Source organism: Bufo bufo, chromosome 1, assembly GCF_905171765.1.
Source record: "Bufo bufo chromosome 1, aBufBuf1.1, whole genome shotgun sequence".
In the NCBI taxonomy this organism is placed as follows: Eukaryota; Metazoa; Chordata; class Amphibia; order Anura; family Bufonidae; genus Bufo; species Bufo bufo.
The window spans coordinates 700,146,408-700,170,993 of NC_053389.1; the positions used below are offsets into that span (position 1 = coordinate 700,146,408).

General features: G+C 44.7%; 1 protein-coding gene across 1 annotated transcript in view; it reads right to left on the reverse strand.

The window, feature by feature from the left end:
* FAM174B (family with sequence similarity 174 member B) overlaps positions 1-24,586 on the reverse strand; it is a 93,464-nt gene that overhangs the window by 23,272 nt on the left and 45,606 nt on the right. Inside the window, exon 2 of the mRNA XM_040414198.1 lies at positions 6,928-7,065. Coding sequence (XP_040270132.1) covers positions 6,928-7,065 — 138 coding nt within the window. The remainder of the gene's footprint in view (positions 1-6,927; positions 7,066-24,586) is intronic.

Below are 24,586 nucleotides of genomic sequence, written 5' to 3' on the forward strand. Positions count from 1 at the left end.
CGTCTTCAACGTGCGTGCACACCAGCCGCGCTACCAGCTCAACCCACAGGGTAGAGGAGGAAGCAGAAATACCAGAGCGAGCCCTCCCGATTTTCCCAGCCCAGAATTAGCACGTGGCCGCCGGCGGACTGGGGAGCTCAAAGACGTGGAATGAGCTAAGGTAAATAGGGGACCATTCCTACAGGTCTCCCCAGAAAAAATAACAAATTTCCTCTTCATCTCCCTGACGTGCAGGGAGACTCTTCTCTGCCCTGGCCTCAGTAGGGACAGAAAACACTAGGGAATGGTGGTGGGAGGGGGCTATTTAACCTTTTCTCTGTTCCTGCCCCTACAGAGGTCAGGGGTCAATCTCCTTGTGATGCAGTCATGGCGATGATATGGAAAATGAAAATATCCTATAGTACATTACTGTTTATTTCTAACAAATTTAGAACCAGCCCCGTACCTCACATGGTTCCAGAGATCTGCCCATTCATTGCTCCAACTACTCTGCGAGACTTCCCACTAAGTGCCCACTAAGCTGAAATGAGCATGGGCTTCCGAGATTAGACAGAGAAATTAGAAAAATGAGCAAACAGCAGGTGGCGCTATACAGAGATTAATTTTTTTATTGCATGCAATTACAAAAGTATTCAGGTTTGAAAAGATTTAGAATATTTTCCGTGGGACAACCCCTTTCAACCTCTGAGAGGTCAAACAATAGCCAGATGACGTGGTTATCCAACTTTAAAACATATTCATACTAACTACCGTCAAATCTTAGACCTGTGTGGTCCAATGTAAAATGAACATCTATGTTGGTGGACAACTTTTGAAGTATTCCAGGAAAAACATGAATTATGAGCTCACAATACATTTATTTTATTTTTTTACTTTAAAAAACTGAGATTTCCTTCTCTTCAGAGAACATGCAGCAGACACATACTCTGGAACACATTTGGATATTCTACAATATTACACAACACATCAAACTCCTTCTCCACCCAAACAAACAGTGGTGCTCATTTGGCAAAAGCCAATGTTTCAATCACCAGTTAAGGCCATCTTGAAGCAATAATTGAAAAATAAGAATGATTACTCATACTTACAAAAAAAAAAAGTAATTTTTTATTACGTTTCAACAGGCTACATCCCAATAGTCTTACAAACCCTCCTAGTTAGTAGAAATTTTAATTGCTTAAATGGGAACAGCCCTCAGATGTGGTTTACTAGTTGATTTTATGCGACAGATGTCATGAGCACTGATAGAGATCCATAGCCATTAAAGCTATCACAAGCAATTTAAAAAAAGCTATAAATACACCTCTCACATGCTTTTCTATTTAGGGATAAAAATATCTATCACACAAAAGAGATGGATTAGTCTTTTTGAAGTACACTACAAGCCCAGAGTTTAAGGGGTTGTCAAGTTCCATATACTGAAGACCTATCCTTAGGATAGGCAACTTGCTGCACCCCACCGAACAGCTGTAGGGGCATATGAATTAGAGTGCCGACTCTGGTATCACATGGGGTCAATGATTCTCTGTATAACTGATTAGTTATTTTTTGCAAAGCTAGCACTGTCCTAGAAGATTTTTCTATTATATATACCCATTAAATGCAAAGGCACTGACACGTTTTCAGCTTCATTGTCTAACTCTTCTGAATGCCTTAAGTCACACAAACTGACTTCAAACTGCCTGCCAGGCGCGCAGAGGGAGATTGAGAGTCTCAAAACACTTAAACAGCCCAGCTAGCGTTTCAAGAAGATCAATAGACCGTTCTCTTTTTTTCCCACATTAAGCAAAAAAAAGCATCAGTTTCTACCACTACAAGCTTCTCCCACAGTCAAACAAAGGCCTTGTGATATCTGAAGGACAGGTCGTTCTCCAGGAGAACATCCTTCTCAGCTCTTTACAAACAGCTGAAAGCAGTGAATCTCTTCAAACATCTCACAAGGTTGCAAGTCTCTTTAGACACACGTCCTGCAGACTTTTAGCATTAAAAGGGGTTGTCCGATTTCAAAAAGAAGCTTGACAACTCAAGGAGTCAACCTGTTATAAAGAACAGATGTAAACTTACCCGAGAGATCCTGTGATGCTCCACAGTTTCTCCTGGCATAATTCTGCTTTACCTGCAGTAGTGACACCATGTCGACAACAAATGACCGCTGCAGCCAATCACATGGTGTCGTGACGTCACCTCTGAATCCAGACAACCCCTCTAAGCAACTATTTCTGGTCATACTAAATAACAGATAGTAGTAATGCGAAAATAATGGAGTATTTCAGTAAGAAAGAACTCATTGAGTACCTTGCAATGTTCAAAGAAACAATATAAAGCACACTAGAAAACAGGGTCAAGTGTTTTCCAGACATAGTAGGCCACTTTAACATCAGTGCACCTACACTCACTTAAAGAATTATTAGGAACACCTGTTCTATTTCTCATTAATGCAATTATCTAGTCAACCAATCACATGGCAGTTGCTTCAATGCATTTAGGGGTGTGGTCCTGGTCAAGACAATCTCCTGAACTCCAAATTGAATGTCAGAATGGGAAAGAAAGGTGATTTAAGCTATTTTGAGCGTGGCATGGTTGTTGGTGCCAGACGGGCCGGTCTGAGTATTTCACAATCTGCTCAGTTACTGGGATTTTCACGCACAACCATTTCTAGGGTTTACAAAGAATGGTGTGAAAAGGGAAAAACATCCAGTATGTGGCAGTCCTGTGGGCAAAAATGCCTTGTGGATGCTAGAGGTCAGAGGAGAATGGGCCGACTGATTCAAGCTGATAGAAGAGCAACGTTAACTGAAATAACCACTCGTTACAACCGAGGTATGCAGCAAAGCATTTGTGAAGCCACAACACGCACAACCTTGAGGCGGGTGGGCTACAACAGCAGAAGACCCCACCGGGTACCACTCATCTCCACTACAAATAGGAAAAAGAGGCTACAATTTGCACGAGCTCACCAAAATTGGACTCTTGAAGACTGGAAAAATGGTTTCTTGAACATGACAATCAGTTCACTGTACTAAAATGGCCCCCACAGTCACCAGATCTCAACCCAATAGAGCATCTTTGGGATGTGGTGGAACGGGAGCTTCGTGCCCTGGATGTGCATCCCTCAAAATCTCCATCAACTGCAAGATGCTATCCTATCAATATGGGACAACATTTCAAAAGAACGCTATCAGCACCTTGTTGAATCAATGCCACGTAGAATTAAGGCAGTTCTGAAGGCAAAAGAGGTCCAACACCGTATTAGTATGGTGTTCCTAATAATTCTTTAGGTGAGTGTATATTCTAGCATAAACTGTGTAAAAATTAGGCGTATTTAAAAGGGGTTGGCCATTTTCTGGTTACTGTTGACCAAAGTGTTTGTAAGATCATTACATGTGCCTGTTTTCCATCTACAGGCCACATTTAGGTGCACCTGTGAGGCCTGGGCTATATCAGCCAGTCTTGAGTGGGACTCGCAGACTCCTCCCTCCTCCCACTGAAAGCATTGTTATATGCTGGAGGTAACTGGTGAGTTGTTTGTGAGTCGGCCTCATGCTCCTGTAATTTGCCCACTGGCTTCTGGTATTGCCCATACGGCTCAGTTAGGAGAGCGTTAGGTCCCGGGCTACTTGAGAAACCTTGGCGTGGTGCCCGGGCTTAGACATGTCCTACACCGTAGGACATGTTGACTAATCTCTCAATTTTAAAATCAGTTTGAGGGTTTAGTAAGACCGCAGAGTGCACCTGTCTTTGCTATTATTTTGTTACATTACATGGAACTTACTGATATAGCCTTTGTAGAAATTCTGCACCATTTTCTGTATTTCATAAGTTATGCCCCCTTGTTCACCAAGTCTTTTGTGCTGTCCACACAGAGGTCTTCCATAAAATGGCTGGTCATGTGACCAGGTAAATCACCTCCATGTGAGGTCTTCTCCATTCACATACATGGCACCCGATATCTGTATTTGCACATTTGGGAGTTTAGTGCAGGTGCAGTCTCTGTTAGAATGGAGGAGGTTGTGATGTGTCTGGTAACATGACTCTCCATCAGCGGTCATTTTATGGACAGGACCTCTATGCGGACAGCACAGAAGATTTGCCTAACAGGGGGGCATGGCTAATGAAATAAAACAAATAGTATAAGGTTGGGTGGTACTCCAATACCAACATGCTTTTTCCCTTCCTATGCGGCTCGATCCGGGTAAGAACCTCAGTACATTGTTACATGTCTTTATCAAGTATCTTTATGAACAGCCTATTTGTAACATGTCACATGATGGCTTTAAAGCAGTTTGCCCAGTTTACCCTGTTTGGAATCTGTCTATCTATGTACATTATAACTATAAAAGAGGACCCGCCAACTTGGACGCCCACACATCATCCGTGTTTTTCAACATGATTCAATGGATCATAACTTCTCCCTCAAGGCCACCTGAGATACCACCGTCGAAAGTGACTCTGTATGGTCCCATTCGGACGGACTGCGTTCTTTTCAATATGTTATATCGATATTGCTATTTCTTCTTTTGTTTAATTGTGTACCGATATATTATGTAATGTATGACTATTATATACTTCTTGTGATACTCTTATATGCCTTTCCAGTTGTACTGAAGGCGGCTATAAGCCGAAAAAGTTTTTTGACTGGAACCGCACATTAATAAAAGCATTATTTTGAAAACCAAGTGGAGTACAGGAGTCTAACTATTACGAAATAAAACAAATGGCACAGAATATCAACAAAAGGTATATTAGTAAGTGTCATATGTTCATCTTACAAACACATTGGTCACAAGTAGCCAGAAAGTGGCCAACTATGCCCTAAGGCTGGATTCACACATGCAGTATTTTTACTGTGCCAAAATGGGAAATAAAGGGAAGGCTTATACTTCTTCCTGCTGGATCTAAAACTGGCTTTGGCATCTGTCAGCAGATTTGTACCTATGAAACTGGCTGACCTGTTACATGTGCTCTTGGCAGCTAAAGGCATCTGTGTTGGTCCCATGTTCATAGGTGTCCACATTGCTGAGAAAAATGACGTTTTCATGTATGCAGATGAGCCTCTAGGAGCAATGGGGGTGTTGCCATTACTCCTAGAGGCTCTGCTCTCTCTGCACCTGCTGTGCCCTGTGCACTTTAATTGACAGGACCAGGCATGATCATATTTCCACTGCCTGACCCTGTCAGTCAACGTGTAGAGGGTGAAGCAGTTGCAGAGAGAGCTGAGCCTCTAGGTGTAACTGCAACGTCACCATTGCTTCTAGAGGCTTATCATTTTTCTCACTAATGCGGCCACATATAAACATGGAACCAACACAGGTGCCTTCAGCTGCCAAGCGCACATGTAAACAGGTCAGCCAGTTTCTCAGGTACAAATCTATGCCCTCAATGGGAAAGATTTGCTATGGAATTTGTGTCAAAACAACTAGCATGTCATCCTCATCCGTACTCCAGTGTAGGGACTGCCGCCCAGTTGTGGAGTCACTGCCTAGGGTGACGGTGCAAGTAGGTAAGGATAGTAGGTCCGAGAAGTTTTAGGGCTGCACTCTCTGTTTCAGTGTGACAGTAGTAGTCTCAGGATAGGTCATGAATATCAGATTGGCAGGGGTCAGACTCCCGGCATCCTCGCTGATCATCTGGTTAAAGAGGCCCTGGCGCTCCCATGAGTGCTGCAGCCTCCTAGCAGCTTACCAAGTATAGGGCTGCCCATTGAATAGCGGCTGTACTTGGTATTGCAGCTCAGCCATATTCACTTTAATGGTCATTCCCCTTGAATTGTCAGTTTGATATAAATCTAGCAGAGCAATGAATGGGGAGATCTCTGGATCCATGTGAGGTGCAGGGCTGATTCTAGCTTTGTTAGAAAGTGATTGTCATGTACTATATGATGTCTGATTTTCATTTTTTACATTAATCATGGGATAACCCCTTTAAAGAGGACCTTTCACTAGTTTAAAAACTAAAAACTAACTTATCAGTGGGCAGAGCGGCGCCCAGGGGCCCCCCTGCATTTACTAGTATGTCTGGGCGCCGCTCCGTTCGCCCGGTATAGGCTCCGGTGTCTGCAGCTCCCTCTGTTGTACGGGGCGAAGTTTTTGTATTAGGGTTGTCCCTTGCTGCAGCGCTGGCCAATCGTAGCGCACAGCTCATAGCCTGGGAGTCCCAGGGGAGGGAGCTGGAGACACCGGAGCCTATACTGGGCGAACGGAGCGGCGCCCATACATACTAGTAAGTGCAGGGGGACCCCTGGGCGCCGCTCTGCCACTGATATAGTTAGTTTTTAGTTTTTAAACTAGTAAAAGGTCCTCTTTAAGTACCTATACACATTGAGCTATAGGTAGATTCTCTACAATAGCATATACTGTAAGTTCGACTGGAAAATGAATGTCATAAGGGAAAACCACAAGTCACAAAAGTTAATGCTTTCTATCGGCTGTTTTTTTTTTTTTGTTTAGGATGATGACATTCTAACATTGACTGCACAGTACAAGGATTACACAGGGTAAAGTGATGTTATATTACGTAAAGTTGTGGCACTACCACAGTGCTAACACCCAGCATTTCTGCCGCCGGGAGGGCATCCAGTGATCAGCTAATGGATCGCATGATCACCAAGTCCAACAAATACAGACTTTTCTCTCCTTTCTAGAGAATCAAAAAACTCTTGTTATGGCATATAATAATGACAGTGCTATCTTCTGGATCATTCCTTCACAGTATCTCATCAGCTTAATAATAAAAAAGTGACTAAATATGTATTTTACGGTACAAAGAAAAAAGCTGCAAAATATAAAACATGGTTAACTATTAAAATACAAGGCTCCCAGCAACAAGGCTATATCCTTAGTTGCCACAGCAGAGACCTCAGCAAAACAATAAAAAATATAAATACATGCCACATCAAACAATAAACCATCATGTAATAAAGGACTTTACCTATATCTATATTTCACATCAAACACTGTTGAATCTTCGTCCTCAAAATTGTCCTCATTGAGAGGAGCCATTTCTACTCGCTCTGCTGGTGTTGTTATGATGTCATATTTCCGAGTTTTCCTTATTCTCTTCCCAGACCTAGGAACACACAAATAACAATTAGATGTAAAGCAAACTAAACTTAGACAAATTAATTTCCTGTAATCATCAGATTAAAGGGGTTATCCCATCTTAGACAATGGGGGCATATCGCTAGGATATGCCCCCATTGTCTGATAGGTGCGGGTCCCAGAGGTAGGACCCGGACCTACAAGGAGAACAGAGACTGGGAGAGTTGTGGCTGGAGGACCCCGGGTTTCCCGGGGTCCGTCCACCAGGCGAAGCTCCCCGCCTCTCCCATTGGGGGCATATCATACAATGGGCATATCATACAATGGGGGCATATCCTAGCGATATGCCCCCATTGTCTAAGATGGGATAACCCCTTTAAGAAATAAATAAAATTACATAAACGTCTCAGTCACAATATACACAAGAGTAATTGCTATAAAACTCATACATCAACAATAAATCCATTCTTTTATAATAGAAGTTGGATATTGTTAAAATACTTATTCTCACATAGAATGTGTCGGCAGATAAGAACCATTTGGCCCATCTAGTCTGCCCAATATACTGAATCCTATGAATAGTCCCTGGCCCTATCTTATATGAAGGATGGCCTTATGCCTATCCCATGCATGCCTAAACTCCTTCACTGTATTTGCAGCTACCACTTCTGCAGGAAGGCTATTCCATGCGTCCACTACTCTCTCAGTAAAGTAATACTTCCTGATAATACTTTTAAACCTTTGTCCCTCTAATTTAAAACTACCGTATTTTTCCGGCGTATAAGACTACTTTCTAACGCTAGAAATTCTTTTCAAAAGTCGAGGGTCGTCCTATACGCCGGGTATACTCAGATCCGATGGTATATTCTAACCCCCAGGCGTTCCCATGGTGACGGGGACGCTTGCCTGGGGGTTAGAATATACAGGGCCCCGCCGCTCACAGGAGTATACATTTATAAACTGTAATCTGTAACTTGAACTTTAAATCAGCGCTTATGTCTTTACTACCTTACTCTGAGCTCTGGTAACAGGCAGTGCGGGCGGCGCTCACTCACTGACGTCACCCGCCTGCTCCTCCCACTAGGCGGCGCAGGCGCGTGACGTCAGTTAGTGAGCGCTGCCCGCACTGCCCGTTACCGGAGCTCAGAGTAAAGATAGTAAAGACATGAGCGCTGATTTAAAGTTAAAGTTACAGATTACAGTTTATAAATGCATACTCCTGTGAGCGGCTGGGAGGGGGAATCTGTGGATGGCACTGTTATGGGAATCTGTGGATGACACTGTTATAGGAAGGGGGATCCCTGGATGACACTGTCATGGGGTGGATCTGTGGATGACACATATAGCATAAGATGCTATATGTGTACTTCCACTGATCCCCCCTCCCCATAACAGTGCCATCCACAGATCCCCTCCCCATAACAGTGCCATCCACAGATCCCCCATGGCAATGGACCCACCATCTTTTCCCAGCCCCTAGTAGTTCCTACGTGGGAAACTGGGAATGTGAAATGAAAAAGATCGGTTACCATGGCAGCCAGGACGCTACTGAAACCCTGGCTACCATGGTCAGTTCCCTGGACTGGAGAAGATCGTCTTGGAGACAGGGAGGGCTGGGCAGGCAGGGGTAGTCTTATACGGCGAGTATAGCCCAAACCCTATATTTTAAATGGAAAAGTTGTGGGTCGTCTTATGTGCCCAGTCGTCTTATACGCCGGAAAATACGGTATGTTCTCTTGTAGCAGTTTTTCCTTCTTTTAAATATTCTCTCCTCTTTTACCGTTTATTGTAAAGCAGTGTAGTGAGGTCCCGCCTCCTCACCACCTAAAGCAGCTATGCAAGTGGAGGCAACCAGTCCTACTCACATTCTAGGACAGGTTAATGGCTGCCATTTTCAATCATTTCTGGAGAACCCTTTTAAGCCCAAAACAGAAGGGCTTACCCAAAATTGGTGTTATAGAGAATGATGAGGGAATGTTGGAGGGTTCAGTTGAACTAAGGCTACCCCATTCCAGAATTATAGCACCCTAAAACTGCCCCCCTCCCAACCCACTGAGCTTGGAGCCACAGTGCATTCTCTCTATGTCTACTGGGATATTATATTTATATACATACATAGAAAGCACAACTGGTTAACCGGTTCCTGAGGTAACTGCTGTTCTTCCAGGGGTGGCAGGGAAAGAGACAGCCCAGAGCTTCACATGACCTATATGTTCATGTGTCTCAGCTCAATGGTGAATATCTCTGAATAATATCAGTATATACTGTTTTATATGCAATTACTAGGAGTGAGACTATGGACATCTTTATTATGATATATACAACTTGTGCACATTTCTCATGTGGATGTGTTCCTACCAGTAATACATCCATGTTGTCTCCTTTGCTGGCTGGATTCATTTCTCCATCACATTATACACTGCTCGTATCCAGGGATTATGACCACCCTGCAGTCCAGCAGTGGTGGCTGTAGAAAAGATTGACAACCTCCTGCGGTCCCGGCCACCAGAGAGGCTGGAGCTTTTACAGTTCTATACAGTGTAAGTACGACCACCGTTGCTGGATGGAAGGGTGACCGCAGGAGGTCGGCATTCTTTCCTACAACCACCACTGCTGGACTGCAGGATGGTCACAATCTCTGGATATGAGCAGTGTATAATGAGATGAAAAAATGAATCAAACCAGCAAAGGAGACAATATGGACAATCACAGTACATTAGTAAGTGCCTTGTATTAACTTTCTCTACATGATAAATGCCATTTGCTGAAGTGAGACAAGCCCTTTAAGTAAAGGGAAACTATTGCAGCAAGTTTTTTTCTTTGTATATGTATGCTCTGCCCCTTTAAACTTATAATATTCTTAGTCATTTGAAACAGACAAGTGTCCCAGTTCATGTCAACAACTTCACTCGACCAGTTTAATTAAGATGTCTCACAATTCAACACTCCTTAAATACATGCAACAATTCCAAACGACGTTAAGTGAAGGTGGGCTTGATGAAGAGTTTTGCACCAAAATTGCCACAATTCATACGTTAAATTTTGTCGCTGTCCAACAGCTGTGTGAAAGTTAGATGAAAGTGTCTAGCCATGTCCCAAATTCATCATCCAGCCTGAGCCTCTGTGATAAACTTGGTGCAGGTCTACACAGCCTAGGTTTATGTCATCTACAGGATTAGTAAATCTGCCTCAATGTCATCTTACGTATGATCTATGGTAATGACATACACGTGACAGGGGAACGCAAAACAATAGAAAGCATCACTGCTAAATGCAGGATTTGGGGAGGAAGGAAGGAAGGGAGGGAATAGTTAACACTGGCACAGCGGGCTCTGTATCTCAGTCTTCTTTAAATTAGGTCATAAAAATAGCAGGCCATTTAAACAAAATCAAATGCTCTTAAAACCAGTGCTAACTACACAGCGTGTGTAAATCAAGCACATAAAAATGTCCCTTGGGCAACTGGATTCAATATTGTCCTGCTCGTGACAATCTGTTCATTAGCTCGTCCATCTCTCTTTACTAGGAAGATTACACGAGATGTAAAACTGACAACGTTGTCATCACAGGCTAAACTGAAAACGACATCTTTTTTCCTTCCCTAAAAGGAAAATCATGACTAACCGAAGTTAACAGACATAATTATGGTAAATGTTCTCTATTGGGGTACATATGGAAGAGGGCTAGGTTTTCTAGGAAATACATTCCTCTAAAAAGTTAAAACACTTACGGGGATGTTGTAGACCTTATCTGGTGTCCAGCTTGATTGCCAATGTGTATTTTACATTGTACAGGGCCAATAACATACTAGGCAGATGCTAGTGCTAATAAAGGATAGCCTTCTGCTTTTCATTAGTAGGTTCACATTCACATTTAGCATATTGGTTGCAGACCGAGACATTTTTAATATACTAGACAAGAAGTAGATAATAAAAAAAATGGCTTCTGCTATAAGTTGCCTTATCTGTATTGTAGCTTACATTAAAGGAGTTATCCAATAGTAGACATACACCAATAGTAGAATACATGGCTGCCCCTGCATTTACCGGTCGTGCGGATCAAAACATCTGGCAGCGGGGGCAGCCAATAGCAGGCTGCGACAGTGACCAGCCTCCCTAGCATCGTGGGTGACGCTAGGGAGGCTGGTCACAGTTGCAGCCTGCTATTGGCTGCTCCCCTCGTCGCCAGATGTTTTGATCCGCGAGACTGGGAAATGCAGTGGCAGCTGTGCAGGGATCCGGAGGGACGTGGGTGCTGGGGACCGAGTAAGTACAGTATTGTCTATAGGAAGGACCCGGGCATTGTGGGGGAGGGGTATTTCTACTATTGGATAACCCCTTTAAGGCCTCACAGGGCTCCAAATGGCAATGCGACTTAGAATTGCCAAATGGCGACAAGACTTTGTAGTCTTGTCGCCATTTGCGCCTAGACCTTCCGCTGCCCTTTCATCAAACATTGCGCTTCACACATCGAATCTCCATCGCCAGCCCGGCCAGAATAGCAACAAACCTGATCCTCCAATCAGGTGTCCGATCACATGCAGGTGAAAGACTTGTGCTCACTGATTGGCTAATCTGGCACTCCTGCATTGTGATAGGCTGTCGCCGATGGGTGGGCGGGGCTTGGGATGGCGGGCGTTTTGATAGACAGCGCAAATAGGCTGCAGTATCCGGTCACTATCAGGGCGCCTGTGTGAAGGTGAGGGAGCCGGGGTGATCACAGTTCCTGGGCTCTCAGTGCCTGGAGTGGGCGGGTTTGGACGGAGCAGAGTGCTTGATCCCATGCTGAATGGCAGCCAGTGGCTGGTGCAGGTACAGGTAGTGTTCTCCTATGCAGTGCCCTGTGCAGGGGGTGGGCAGCAGGCCTGTAGTGGCAGCACATGTCTGACCAGTCACCATGGCAGGGGTCATTGAAGAGTATATGAAGACATTCACCTGGCACTTTCATGGCATGCTGGGGGAAGGATCTTTAATTCTATTATATATGTGTGACCAGGCTCTGAGGCTGCTGCAGTGGCCAGTCCTCTGCCTCAGTGTGACTTGTGGAGGAAGAGTACTGGACAAGCAGGCGGGGAGGAAAGCTCAGTGAAATCTGCAATATCTCAGGGAGTGAGTCACATTGCCCTGGCCTTGTGTAGAGAGCCTCCACTCGAAGTAAGTCATTGCCCTTCTTTTCCATCACACGCCCAGCTCCATGTCTGTACAGATGTGCTATTACTAACTATACCTTGTTATAGAGAAGCCATGGGGTTAATGTGCCTAGTAGAAGGGCTCCTGCCAGAACGCCTGGCACTGACCCCCCCCCCCCTCCCCACTTGTGCCGTTCCTTTCACCATAGTTATGCCCCAGGTCATTGAAGGACTGGTGAAGATATCTTCATGTATAGACTGCTAGGTGTCTGGGAACCCCTGTAATAATGAAAAAGTGGCCCCATACCCAATGGCAAGGAAGGCCAACCTGCGGCCCTCCAGCTGTTGTAAAACTACAATTCCCACCAAGCCCTGCTGTAGGCTGATAGCTGTAGACTGTCTGGGCATGCTGGGAATTGTAGTTTTGCAACAGCTGGAGAGCCTCAGGTTGGCCATCCCTGCCCTATTGAGCTCCCTGAAATAAATGCAGCAGCAGGTAGTATATGCACCTGCCACCCCATTCATTCTCTATTGGACTGCTGGGGATAGGTGAGGACAGTGCTTGGCTATTTCTGGCGGTCGCATAGAGAATAAATGTAGCGCCAAGGCGCACGCTCCACCAGTCTCTCCATTTATTTCGGGGTATGGGGCAGTCCCAGTGGTGAGAAATATAAAACTAACCTGTGGATTATCAGAATACCCTTTTAAAGGGGTTGGCCCATCTCGCACTTTGGTGGCATAGGATAGGTACGGCCCCCAAAGTGAACGAGGGCGCACCATGTATTGACTTTTATGGGAGTGCCGAAACTTCCATAGAGGTGAATGGAGAGTTGATCATGCTTGCATAGTTCACTGTCCATTCACTCCTATGGGAGTTCTGGAAATAACCGAGAGTGCCTGCCGCACATGCGTGGTGCTCTCTTCTTAATTTTGGGGGACCTGTTCTAGAGATAGATGGGAAACTGCGTGGGCTGTAGCTTAGAAAACCCCATGCTCCTTAGCATCCCAGCTATATTATATGGATTTTAAATTTGGCGACTAAAAATTTCATTTGGCTCCTAAATTTTTCAGGTTAGGAGCCAAAGGCTCCTTGAGATTTTTTTTTAGTCTGGAGCCCTGCCTCATGCACACAACTGTAATCGTTTTGCATTCCGCAAACTGCGGATTCCCAAAAGATGGACACAGACCATGTCCCGCTGAACTTTCCCATGTCACACGTTCTTCACTATTGTAGAAATACCTATTCTTGTAAGTCAATGGACATACAAATGTGGACAGCGCATGGTGTGAAGAAATGAATGGCTCTTCAGATCAGAGTTGTATGCATAATACTGAAAAAAAGGTTTCCAAGATACACTGAGTGACATGTCGAAAAGTAGCAAATTATGGTGCACGGTATATTTGCTTCATAATTTGTGACTTTTTTAAAGTAACAATAAAAAAAGGATGATGAGAGAGGTGGGGCTTATTGGGAGGGGTCGGGCTCATTGAGAAAGGCAGGGCTCCACCCTTCAATTAGCATTGCTATAACTTACGCCAGAAACTCGTGTAAGTTATGGTTCATCTACGCAGACCCTAGCTGCTGTAGATTTGAGTTTCTGCCTCATTTTGCTGTTGAAAAACCCCAACCAGACAGACATTACCCTGCAGAGACGTAGTATTACATGGCTGGCAGGACCCCTGCTAGTTAGAGGGGGGGATCAGAGCGCAGTGTCCTTCTATGATGTCTATAGAGTATAGGGACAGCGGCTGCCTACATAAACGACCTGCGTATATACTTTTTTGATGGTTGTTTTAAACAGTGCACTTAAGAAAAAGTGTTTGTTGCAGTATCTTGTCAGTATAAGTTTCGATCCGTTTAGTGAAGTAAGTGAGAAAGGATTTGCACATTGAAGAGCCAGTTAATTAGAGAGTAGAGCTGGCAAGCTGCCGTATGCATCACCCAGACATGTATACCACGCGTACAGGGCCCTCTGACATATGAATGGAGCTATAAAACCGTTCCTCCTAATGCGTTTCTGTAGCTGTAATCAGGAGGTTTTTACTCTTCTGCTGCTGGACCCAGAACAGACTTTGCAGAGAAAAACTAACAATTTAAAACTTGAAACATGCCAAAAGTTTTCACTGAAAAATAAACTGTTCATACAAAATTTTGTGCAGATTTATTTAATTAATGGCCGCAGCCATAAGCAACACAACACAACGTCTGTCACAGTTTGCTGCACTTCACCTCTCACTAGTGAAACCTAGCCTGCTATGTGCGGAGGACCGTTCGCAGAGTGTCATTTTAACCTGGGGGTGTTTCGCTGAATTCCGAGTCATATGTAGCTTTTCATGGTAATCTGTAAGGCATCATGCGGCCAAACAAAGGGAAATAATTAAATACATTTACGCACTGCTCCTTTTGTAACATATTTGCCTTTAGCTTTTTTAATTAAAAAGAGGGATAAAGAGGGGGGAAAACAGCACCGCGAAAATAAATTTACTATAAGGCTTCATGCACATGGCAGTGCCCATGTTTCAGTCCGCAAACAGATCCGCAAAAATATGAATACTTTCTGTGGGCATGCTGGAATTTTTCTCATTCCCATCAACAGTAAGGTCCATTCTCATCAGCAAAACATCAGCAGTGTGTCCGTGGCCCTATAGAGATGGATGGTTTGTGATTTTGCAGAAATAATCTGTATCCTACTCTGCCGAAAGCCACAAGGATGTTCACATTATAGGGCTATTCTTTATTTTGTTGAAGGCGGTTCTTTTAAACTTTGGTTACACGTCATTGTCCTGCTGCTGACTGAAGTTGGAAGCGATCAGATGTCTCTCTCAGGCCTCATTTAGATGACTGTATCTGCAAAAAGCGGATACCGGCCGTGTGCGTTCCACATTTTGCAGAACGGAACGGCCAGCCCGATGATAGAAATGCCTATTCTTGTCTTCATGTTCCGAGGAACAGATGTACGGATCTTTTGTGGCTCCCTTGAAATGAATGGGTCCGAATCTGTTCCACAAAAAGTCGCCTGAATGAGCCCTCAACCTCATGAATGACAATATGGCAGATATGGCAGATGACATATATTCCAGCAGCTCAGAAAGATCTAGTCTATCCATACATTGCATGCACAGCCAATTATTTGAATGGCTGGCATGTAATTCTACATTTTCCCAGCAGAGTCGTATGACCGGAAATGTATGGCAAGAAGCAGCTCCCCCAATGAAACACTTTTGATTGATAGGGCGCTAAGAAACCAGATCTACAGTCAAGTGTCTATTCCAGGGGTCAGCAACCTTCGGCACTCCAGCTGTTGTGAAACTACAATTCCCAGCATGTTCTACTGATTTGTGGGAGTTCTGGGAAGAGCAGAGCAAGTATACATGCTGGGAGTTGTAGTTTCACGACAGCTGGAGTGCCGGAGGTTGCCTACCCCTGGTCTATTCCAATATACAAACTGAATCCTATTTTGCACAACCTATGGTGATTCTTTGGTCCAGATGCTTTGTGCACCACCTAGCTCTTCTCTTTTGATGTCACACAAAGGCCTCTTTCACACGGGGATCGCGTGTAAGGGCCGGACAAGATGTGGGTGCGTTGCGGGAAAATGCGCAATTTGGGTTAGGTGTTGTGTAGATTTTATTATTTTCCCTTATAACATGGTTATAAGGGAAAATAATTGCATTCTTAATACAGAATGCAAAGTAAAATAGTGATGGAGGGGTTAAAAATAATAAACAAATTTAACTCACCCCATCCACTTGATCGAGTAGCGAATCTCCACTTCTTTCTACTTTCTTCAAGACCTGGCTAAAGGACCTTTGATGACGTCACTGCGCTCATCACATGGTCCATCAGTGATGTCACCACAGGTCCTTTTCATCAAAAAAGAAAGAAGAAGTGCCAGGCTGAGCATTCAAGTGGATTAAGGCGAGTTTATTAATTGTTTTTTATTTTTTAACCCCTCCATCACTATTTTACTTAGCATTCTGTATTAAGAATGCTATTATTTTCCCTTATAACCATGTTATAAGGGAAAATAATGATCGGGTCCCCATCCCAATCGTCTCCTAGCAACCATGCGTGAAAATCGCACTGCATTCACACTTGCTTGCGAGTTTCACGCAGCCCCATTCACTTCTATGAAGCCTGCGTTGCGTGAAGAACGCACAATATAGAGCTTACTGCAAATTTCACGCAACGCACCAGTGATGCGTGAAAATCACCGCTCATGTGCACAGCCCTATTGAAGTGAATGGGTCTGGATTCAGTGCGGGTGCAATGCGTTCACCTCACGCATTGCACCCGCGTGGAATTCTCGCCCGTGTGAAAGGGGTCAAAACATCTCCAAATTACTGAGGGCTGCAACTCAATTTACAAAACCCTACATTTCAGGTGAAATATAGAAGCAGCATAGAAGACAGGGGAAAAAAAGACCACAAGGTCCATCTAGTCGGCCATTATATTACTACTTAGGCCTCATGCACACGGCCGTTGTTTTGGTTTGCATCCGAGTCGCCGTTTTGGCGGCTCGGATGCGGACCCATTCACTTCAATGGGGCCGCAAAAGAGGCGGACAGCACTCCGTGTGCTGTCCACATCCGTTGCCCCGTTCCGTGGCCCCGCAAAAAAAATATAACATGTCCTATTCTTGTCCGCGCTTTGAAGACAAGAATAGGCATTTATATTAAAGGCTGTAAGGGCCGTTCCGCAAATTGCGGAACGTGCACGGACGCCATCCGTGTTTTGCGGATCCGCAATTTGCGGACCGCAAAACACATCACGGTCGTGTGCATGAGGCCTTATCTTGGGACAGACATGTTTATCCCAGGGATGTTTAACCCACTCTACCCAGAGCCAGTTTTCACCTTCGTATCCAGGCCATATTTTTCTAATCTGAGATGTGTCACTTTATGTGGTAATAATTTTGGAACACTTTTACTTATCCAAGCCATTATAATACTGTTTTCTCATGACACATTGTACTTCATAACAGTGGTAAATTTGAGTCAATATATCTTACCTTTATTTCTAAAAAAAAAAACAAATTTACCAAAAATTTTGTTTTCTGTGCTTTCAAGGCCTCATGCACACGACCGTTGTGCCGTTTTTTTTTTTTCAATGGGTCCGTGGAAAAATCAATAAAGTCAATGGGTCCGTGAAAGAACACGGATGCACACAAGATTGGCATCCGCGTCCGTGATCCGTGGCCGTAGGTTACTTTCATAGAGACGGATCTGAAGATCTGACTGCATAAAAGCTTTTTTAGAGCGGAGTTTTCACTTCGTGAAAGAATATACTGTCGGATATGAGTTAACACAGAGGCGTTCCCATAGCGATGGAGACGCTTCTAGTTAGAATATACTACTAACTGTGTACATGACTGCCCCCTGCTGCCTGGCAGCACCCGATCTCTTACAGGGGGCTGTGATCCGCACAATTAACCCCTCAGGTGCTGCACCTGAGGGGTTAATTGTGCATATCATAGCCCCCTATAAGAGATCAGGGGCTGCCAGGCAGCAGGGGGCAAACCCCCCTCGGCCCCCCTCCCTCCCTTGTATTATTTTCATTGGTGGCACAGTGTGCGGCGTCCCCCCCCCAACCCCCTGATCATTGGTGGCAGCGGAGAGTTCCATCGGAGTCCCAGTTTAATCGCTGGGGCTCTGATCGGTAACCATGGCAACCAGGACGCTACTGCAGTCCTGGTTGCCATGGTTACTTAGCAATATTAGAAGCATCATACTTACCTGCTGCGCTGTCTGTGACCGGCCGGGAGCTCCTCCTACTGGTAAGTGACAGGTCTGTGCGGCGCATTGCGTAATAATCTGTCACTTACCAGTAGGAGGAGCTCCCGGCCGGCCATAGACAGCGCAGCAGGTAAGTATGATGCTTCTAATATTGCTAAGTAACCATGGCAACCAGGACTGCAGTAGCGTCTTGGTTGCCATGGTTACCGATCGGAGCCCCAGCGATTAAACTGGGAATCCGATCAGAACTCTCCGCTGCCACCAATGATCGGGGGGGGGGAGGGGAGGCCACACACTGTGCCACCAATGAAAATAATACAATAGAGGGAGGGGGGCCGCACACTGGCCACCAATGAAAATAATACAATAGAAGGAGGGAGGGGGTCCGGGGGGGCGCACACTGGCCACCAATGAAAATAATACAATAGAGGGAGGGAGGGGGGGCCGCACACTGGTTACCAATGAAATTAATACAATAGAGGGAGGGAGGGGGGGCCGAGGGGGGTCTGCCCCCTCCTGCCTGGCAGCCCCTGATCTCTTACAGGGGACTAGGATATGCACAATTAACCCCCCTCAGGTGCGGCACCTGAGGGGTTAATTGTGCGGATCACAACCCCCTGTAAGAGATCGGGTGCTGCCAGGCAGCAGGGGACAGTCATGTACACAGTTCTTAGTATATTCTAACTTGAAGCGTCCCCATCACCATGGGAACGCCTCTGTGTTAGAATATACTGTCGGATCTGAGTTTCACGATCTAACTCATATCCGACAGTAAATTCTAAGATAGAATCGTTCCGATGGTGATGGGGATGCTTCAAGTTAAAATATACCATCGGATTGGAGAAAACTCCGATCCGATGGTATAATAGGGACTCCTGACTTTACATTGAAAGTCAATGGGGGACGGATCCGTTTGCAATTGCACCATATTGTGTCAACGTCAAACGGATCCGTCCCCATTGACTTGCATTGTAAGTCAGGACGGATCCATTTGGGTCCGCACGGCCAGGCGGACACCAAAACGACTTTTTTTTAATGTCCGTGGATCCTCCAAAAATCAAGGAAGACCCACGGACGAAAAAACGGTCACGGATCACGGAGCTACGGACCCCGTTTTTGCGGACCTTAAAAAAAAAAAAAAACGGTCTTGTGCATGAGGCCTAAGACAGATGGTGATACCTCATAAAATATTAATTACTTAACATTCCCCATAGTCTACTTTATGTTTGCATGATTTTGTAAATGTAAATTTCGGATGTAAGGCCTCTTTCACACTTGCGTTGTCCGGATCCGTCGTGCACTCCACTTGCCGGAGGTGCCCGCCGGATCCGTAACACCGCAAGTGAACTGAAAGCATTTGAAGACGGATCCGTCTTCAAAATGCGTTCAGTGTTACTATGGCACCCAGGACGCTATTAAAGTCCTGGTTGCCATAGTAGTAGTGGGGAGCTGGGGAGCAGTATACTTACCGTCCGTGCGGCTCCCGGGGCGCTCCAGAATGACGTCAGAGTGCCCCATGCGCATGGATGACGTGATCCATGCAACACGTCATCCATGCGCGTGGGGCGCCCTGACGTCACTCTGAAGCGCCCCGGGAGCCGCACGGACGGTAAGTATACTGCTCCCCCGCTCCCCACTACACTTTACCATGGCAACCAGGACTTTAGCGTCCTGGCAGCCATGGTAACCATTCAGAAAAAGCTAAACGTCGGAATCCGGTAATGCGCCGAAACGACGTTTAGCTTAAGGCTTTGCGGCAAGTGTTCAGGATTTTTGACCGGAGCAAAAAGCGCAGCATGCTGCGGTATTTTCTCCGGCCAAAAAACATTCTGTTCCGGAACTGAAGACATCCTGATGCATCCTGAACGGATTTATCTCCATTCAGAATGCATGGGGATAATCCTGATCAGGATTCTTCCGGCATAGAGCCCCAACGACGGAACTCTATGCCGGAACAGAACAACGCAAGTGTGAAAGAGCCCTTAGAGCAGTGGTTCTCAACCTTTCTAAAGCCGTGACCCCTTAATACAGTTCCTCATGTTGTGTTGACCCCCAACCATTACATTTTTTTCCTTGCTACGTCATAACTAATTTTGCTACTGTTATGATGACCCACCAAAAACACACACAGACACCAATACACCAAATGTTAATTCAAATACACAAGTATTCATTCATAACCACAGAACTTTAGCATAAATACAAAATATTTGTAAACCAAATAAATAACTTTAAAATAAATAATAAACGAATACTCCCTAAAAAAAAAAAATCTGTGGTGCTCAGGGTCCCCCAAATAAATAAATCAGCGGTGCTTCAGGTTCCCCCCCAAATAAATAAATCAATGGTGCTCAGGGTCCCCCAAATAAATAAATCAGAAGTGCTCAGGGTCCCCCAAATAAATAAATCAGCGGTGCTTCATGTCCCCCCAAATAAATTAAGCCTTGCTCAGCCAAATAATTAAAATAAAATTAGCCAGGCTCAATTAAATCATTGGTGGCAGTGGTGCTCAGCGGCGGTGTCATTAACGAAAAAACTCGTTCCTCAGCAGACAGGCGGCCTGTCCAGACGTCAGGCTCCTTCAAGCACAGGCAGTGATAGGACATCACTTCCTGTGCGCGAGGATAAGGGGCCGCTGCAGTTGTGCGGGCGACCCACAATAGGAAGCCTCAGGCGACCCCCCGGAAAGGGCCGATCGACCCCCAAAGGGGTCGCGACCCCTAGGTTGAGAACCGCTGCCTTAGAGGGATTAAAATGTTAGATGCAATTTCCAAAAACTACTTTTTTAACAATCAAATCACTTTTGAAGTCATTTTGTGAGCTTACATAATAAAAAACACCCATAAATGACCCCATTTTAGAAATATGAGTTTACAAACTTTGTTAACCCTTTAGGTGTTCCGCAAGAATTAAAGGAAAATAGGAGAAATTTCAAAATTTCCCCTTTTTTTGTTGCAGATTTTCAATTTTAATCCATTTTCCCATAAGGCCTCTTGCACACAAACATTGTGCATCCGTTATGCATTGGGGACCAAAATTTGCAACTTGAATGGGTCCGTGATCCGTCCGCACCGCAAAAAAAAATAGAACAAGTTCTATTTTTTTGCAGAGCGGAGGCACAGACAGAAACACCACGGAAGCACCCCGTAGTGCTTCTGTGGGGTTCCGATACGTGCTTCCGTTCCGCATCTCCGTGATTGCGGACCCATTCAAGTAAATGGGTCTGCATCAGTGATGTGGAGTGCACACGGGCCAGTGCCCATGTATTGCGGACCCGCCGTACGCGGGCCGCAATACGGCCACGGTCACACAACGTTCGTGTGCAAGAGGTCTAAGGCAGCAAGAGTTAACAGCCAATCAAAACTCAATATTCATTACCCTGATTCTGTAGTTTTCAGAAACACCCATATGTAGTCTTAAACTGCTCTATGGGTACATGGCAGGGATAGGAAGTGAAGGAGCAACAGATCGATTTTGTAGGGCAGATTTCACTGGGATAATTTTAAGTCGCCATGTCGCATTTGAAGACTCCCTGGTGCGCCTCTACAGTAAAAACTCCTCAAAGTGACCCCATTTTGGAAACTTCAGAATAAGGTGACAGTTTTATTGATATTATTTTGGGGCATGTATGATTTGTGTATGCTTGATATTACACTTTTTGTGAGGCAAGGTAACCAAAAAAATCACTTGGTGAATGGACACTTATTTTATTTTTTTCTGTAAACTTTTATTTTTATAAAGCCTTATTTTTTTTTTTCACTTTTTTCAAACAAAAAAAATTGTCCCAGTACAGGGACTTCAACATTTCAGGGTCTGTTTCAATGCTCCATATAATACCAAAATTTAGATCCCATAAAAAAGTATTTCAACAGAAAAAGAAACCGCCAAAAAAGGTGTTTAGAACAGTCCTATGCTGTTTTTTGGGGGGACAAGGTGACAGACAAAAAAAATGGCAGCTCGTGTTTTTAAAAAAAAAAATCTGTTACGGTGTTCACCACATAAAAGATATTTTTAAATATGTTAATAGATTGGACTTTTTTGGATGTGGCAATACCTACGGTAATATTTTTTTTTTTATTGTTTATACATTTTTATATGTAAAAATGGGAAAGGGGGGCATTTAAACTTTAATATTTTAGTGGGTTTTTTTACCTTTTTCTTTTTATTTAATAACTATTAGCCCCCTTAGGGGCTAGAACCCTTGTCCCGTTTACCCTAATAGAGATTTATTAGGGTGAATAGGACTTCATACTCTCCCTGCTGCCCTGTGCTTTGTGCACACAGCAGCAGGGAGCTTACCTTGGCAGCCAAGGCTTCAGTAGCATTCTGGCTGCCATGGTAACCGATCAGAGCCCCGCGATTTCACTGCTGGGGCTCCAATCAGAAGCTGCCACCAATGAGATCACTGAGGAGGAGGGAAGGGGACCCTGAGGCCACTGCCACCAATAAATATAATATTGGGGTTGGAGGGAGGGGGGGGGGGGGAAGAGTGGCACACTGCACCACCAATGATTAACATTAATATAATACTGGGGAGGGGCTGTGGCCACTGCACCACCAATGAATATAATTAACCCCTTAATACAAATGTAGGCGGCGGGTGCCAGCTGTGTCACATACCCAGCACCCGGCTTCTATGACATGGAGCCGCTCTATGTCATATAGGCCACGTGTCGGGTATGTGATACAGCCGCCTACATTTGTATTAAGGGGTTAATTATATTCATTAGTGGTGCAGTGGCCCCACCTCCTCCTCAGTATTTGCATTGATGGCATCGTAGCCCCAGCAGTGAAATTGCGGTGCTCCGATCGGTTACCATGGCAGCCAGGATGCTACTGAAGCCTTCCATGGCAGCCATGGTAAGCTCCCTGATGCTATGTGTAAAGTGCTATTCAGATGCAGATCGGATGCAGACAAAAAATGCAATTGTGTGCATGAGCCCTAAGGGTGCATTCACACGACCGCATGTATTTTGCGGTTTGGAAAGAGCAAATCCGCAAAAAGTATGGATGACGACCGTGTTGCATCTGTTTTTTTTGCAGATCCATTGTAACAATGCCTATCCTTTGTCTGCAGAACAGACAAGAATAGGACATGCTCTATTTTTATTGCGGGGCTACAAAACGGACATACAGATGCGGACAGCACACGCTGTGTTGTCCACATCATATGTTGCAGACCAATTGAAATGAATAGGTCTGTTTCCAATCTGCAAAAAAAGCGGATCAAGTGCGGACCAAAAATACGGCCGTATAAATGGGGCCTCACACACTTTTTCTCCAGTCAAAAATAACTGATCTATGACGGAAGTGACACAAACTGAGGCAAACCGATCATAACCGATACTTAAAATAAGGCCGCCTGATCCGGCATTTACACTGGAAAGAGGCCGGATCACTGCTGGATCCTGTTCTAGTGAATAGGGATCTAGTGATGATCTATTGAATCCAGCAATGCCGTATCTGGTGAACTCCGGCAGGGTGCTCTCTACCGAACCAGTCTGCAAGATGTGTTCACCAGACATGTGAACGTGGTCTAACAGATGCGGGGGGGGGGGGGGGGGGGGGGGCTTCTGTTCTTCTGACAGATCAGAAGAAAGGAAAGATAAACTGTGATGTAAACTTGGCAAAACAGAATATGTCAATTTATGTCTGCGTTATAAGGTTTGAGAAAAAACAGACTCCTTCAACTCAGAAGCCGTTACAGAACCGAATGCCATCAAGTAGCTCAAATGAGGAGAATACAACAAAGGGGCTGCACGTGACCCACAGCTTGAAAGGCAGCTGGAGACCAATAGCATACAGAGCATTAGACCTTCCTTCCATGTACTGTATATAAATCAGTCATCGATTACTGCCAATGGCATGCAGCCTGGAAGTTCCCAAACACAATGCTCTTCTGGAGCAAGGAAGCAAATTACTATGCATCAACTTAATTCCGTAAAAAAACAAAAAATTTTGGGATTGTTCCCTTTATCTTTTGTTTTGCTTCTGCCATCGTAAAGTGTTATTTGTATGCGACGAGAGAACAATAGGACAGAATTGTGAACAGAACAGTAAATACAGAACTGCAGAATAGTCAATCTATAAAAGAACAGCAATGGAGACAATGCGACTGCTCGCATCAATCTGGGCGGCACATCCAGGTCAAGGTGTAAATGAGGTTTATAAATCACAATCTTTTTCTTTACCCAAACTGATAGTTAAGGTGGCAGGGATTTCCTTACTTCCTCAGCCTTTTGCAAGAGAAATTCAATTGATTTTCAGCAGCTCCATATAATTGCCTATACCCCAGCAGCCATAATAGCACAAAGCATATAATCTTGTTTGTATACGTCCTGCATCTCCAATGTATTGTGTTGACTTACAGGTTTCGATCAGGATGGCTTACTGGTCACTGGGAAAGCGTATTTAAAATAATGTAAGACAAGCAAGAAAGAAATAAAGATAAACTGAAACAAGGCTGGGGAACCGCAGCAGTCCTCCGCTCCCGGGGGCTGGGATTTGACGTTTTATAAAGAAGGCATACCTTTTAGGTCTCATGCACACGGCCGTTGTTAGCCGGTGCCCGTATTGCAGCCTGCAAACAGCGGATTCACTTAAATGCAGGGCTCCAGACTAAAATAAAATACCTAGTAGCCATTGGCTCCTGAACTGAAAATTTTTGGAGCTAAATAAAATTTTT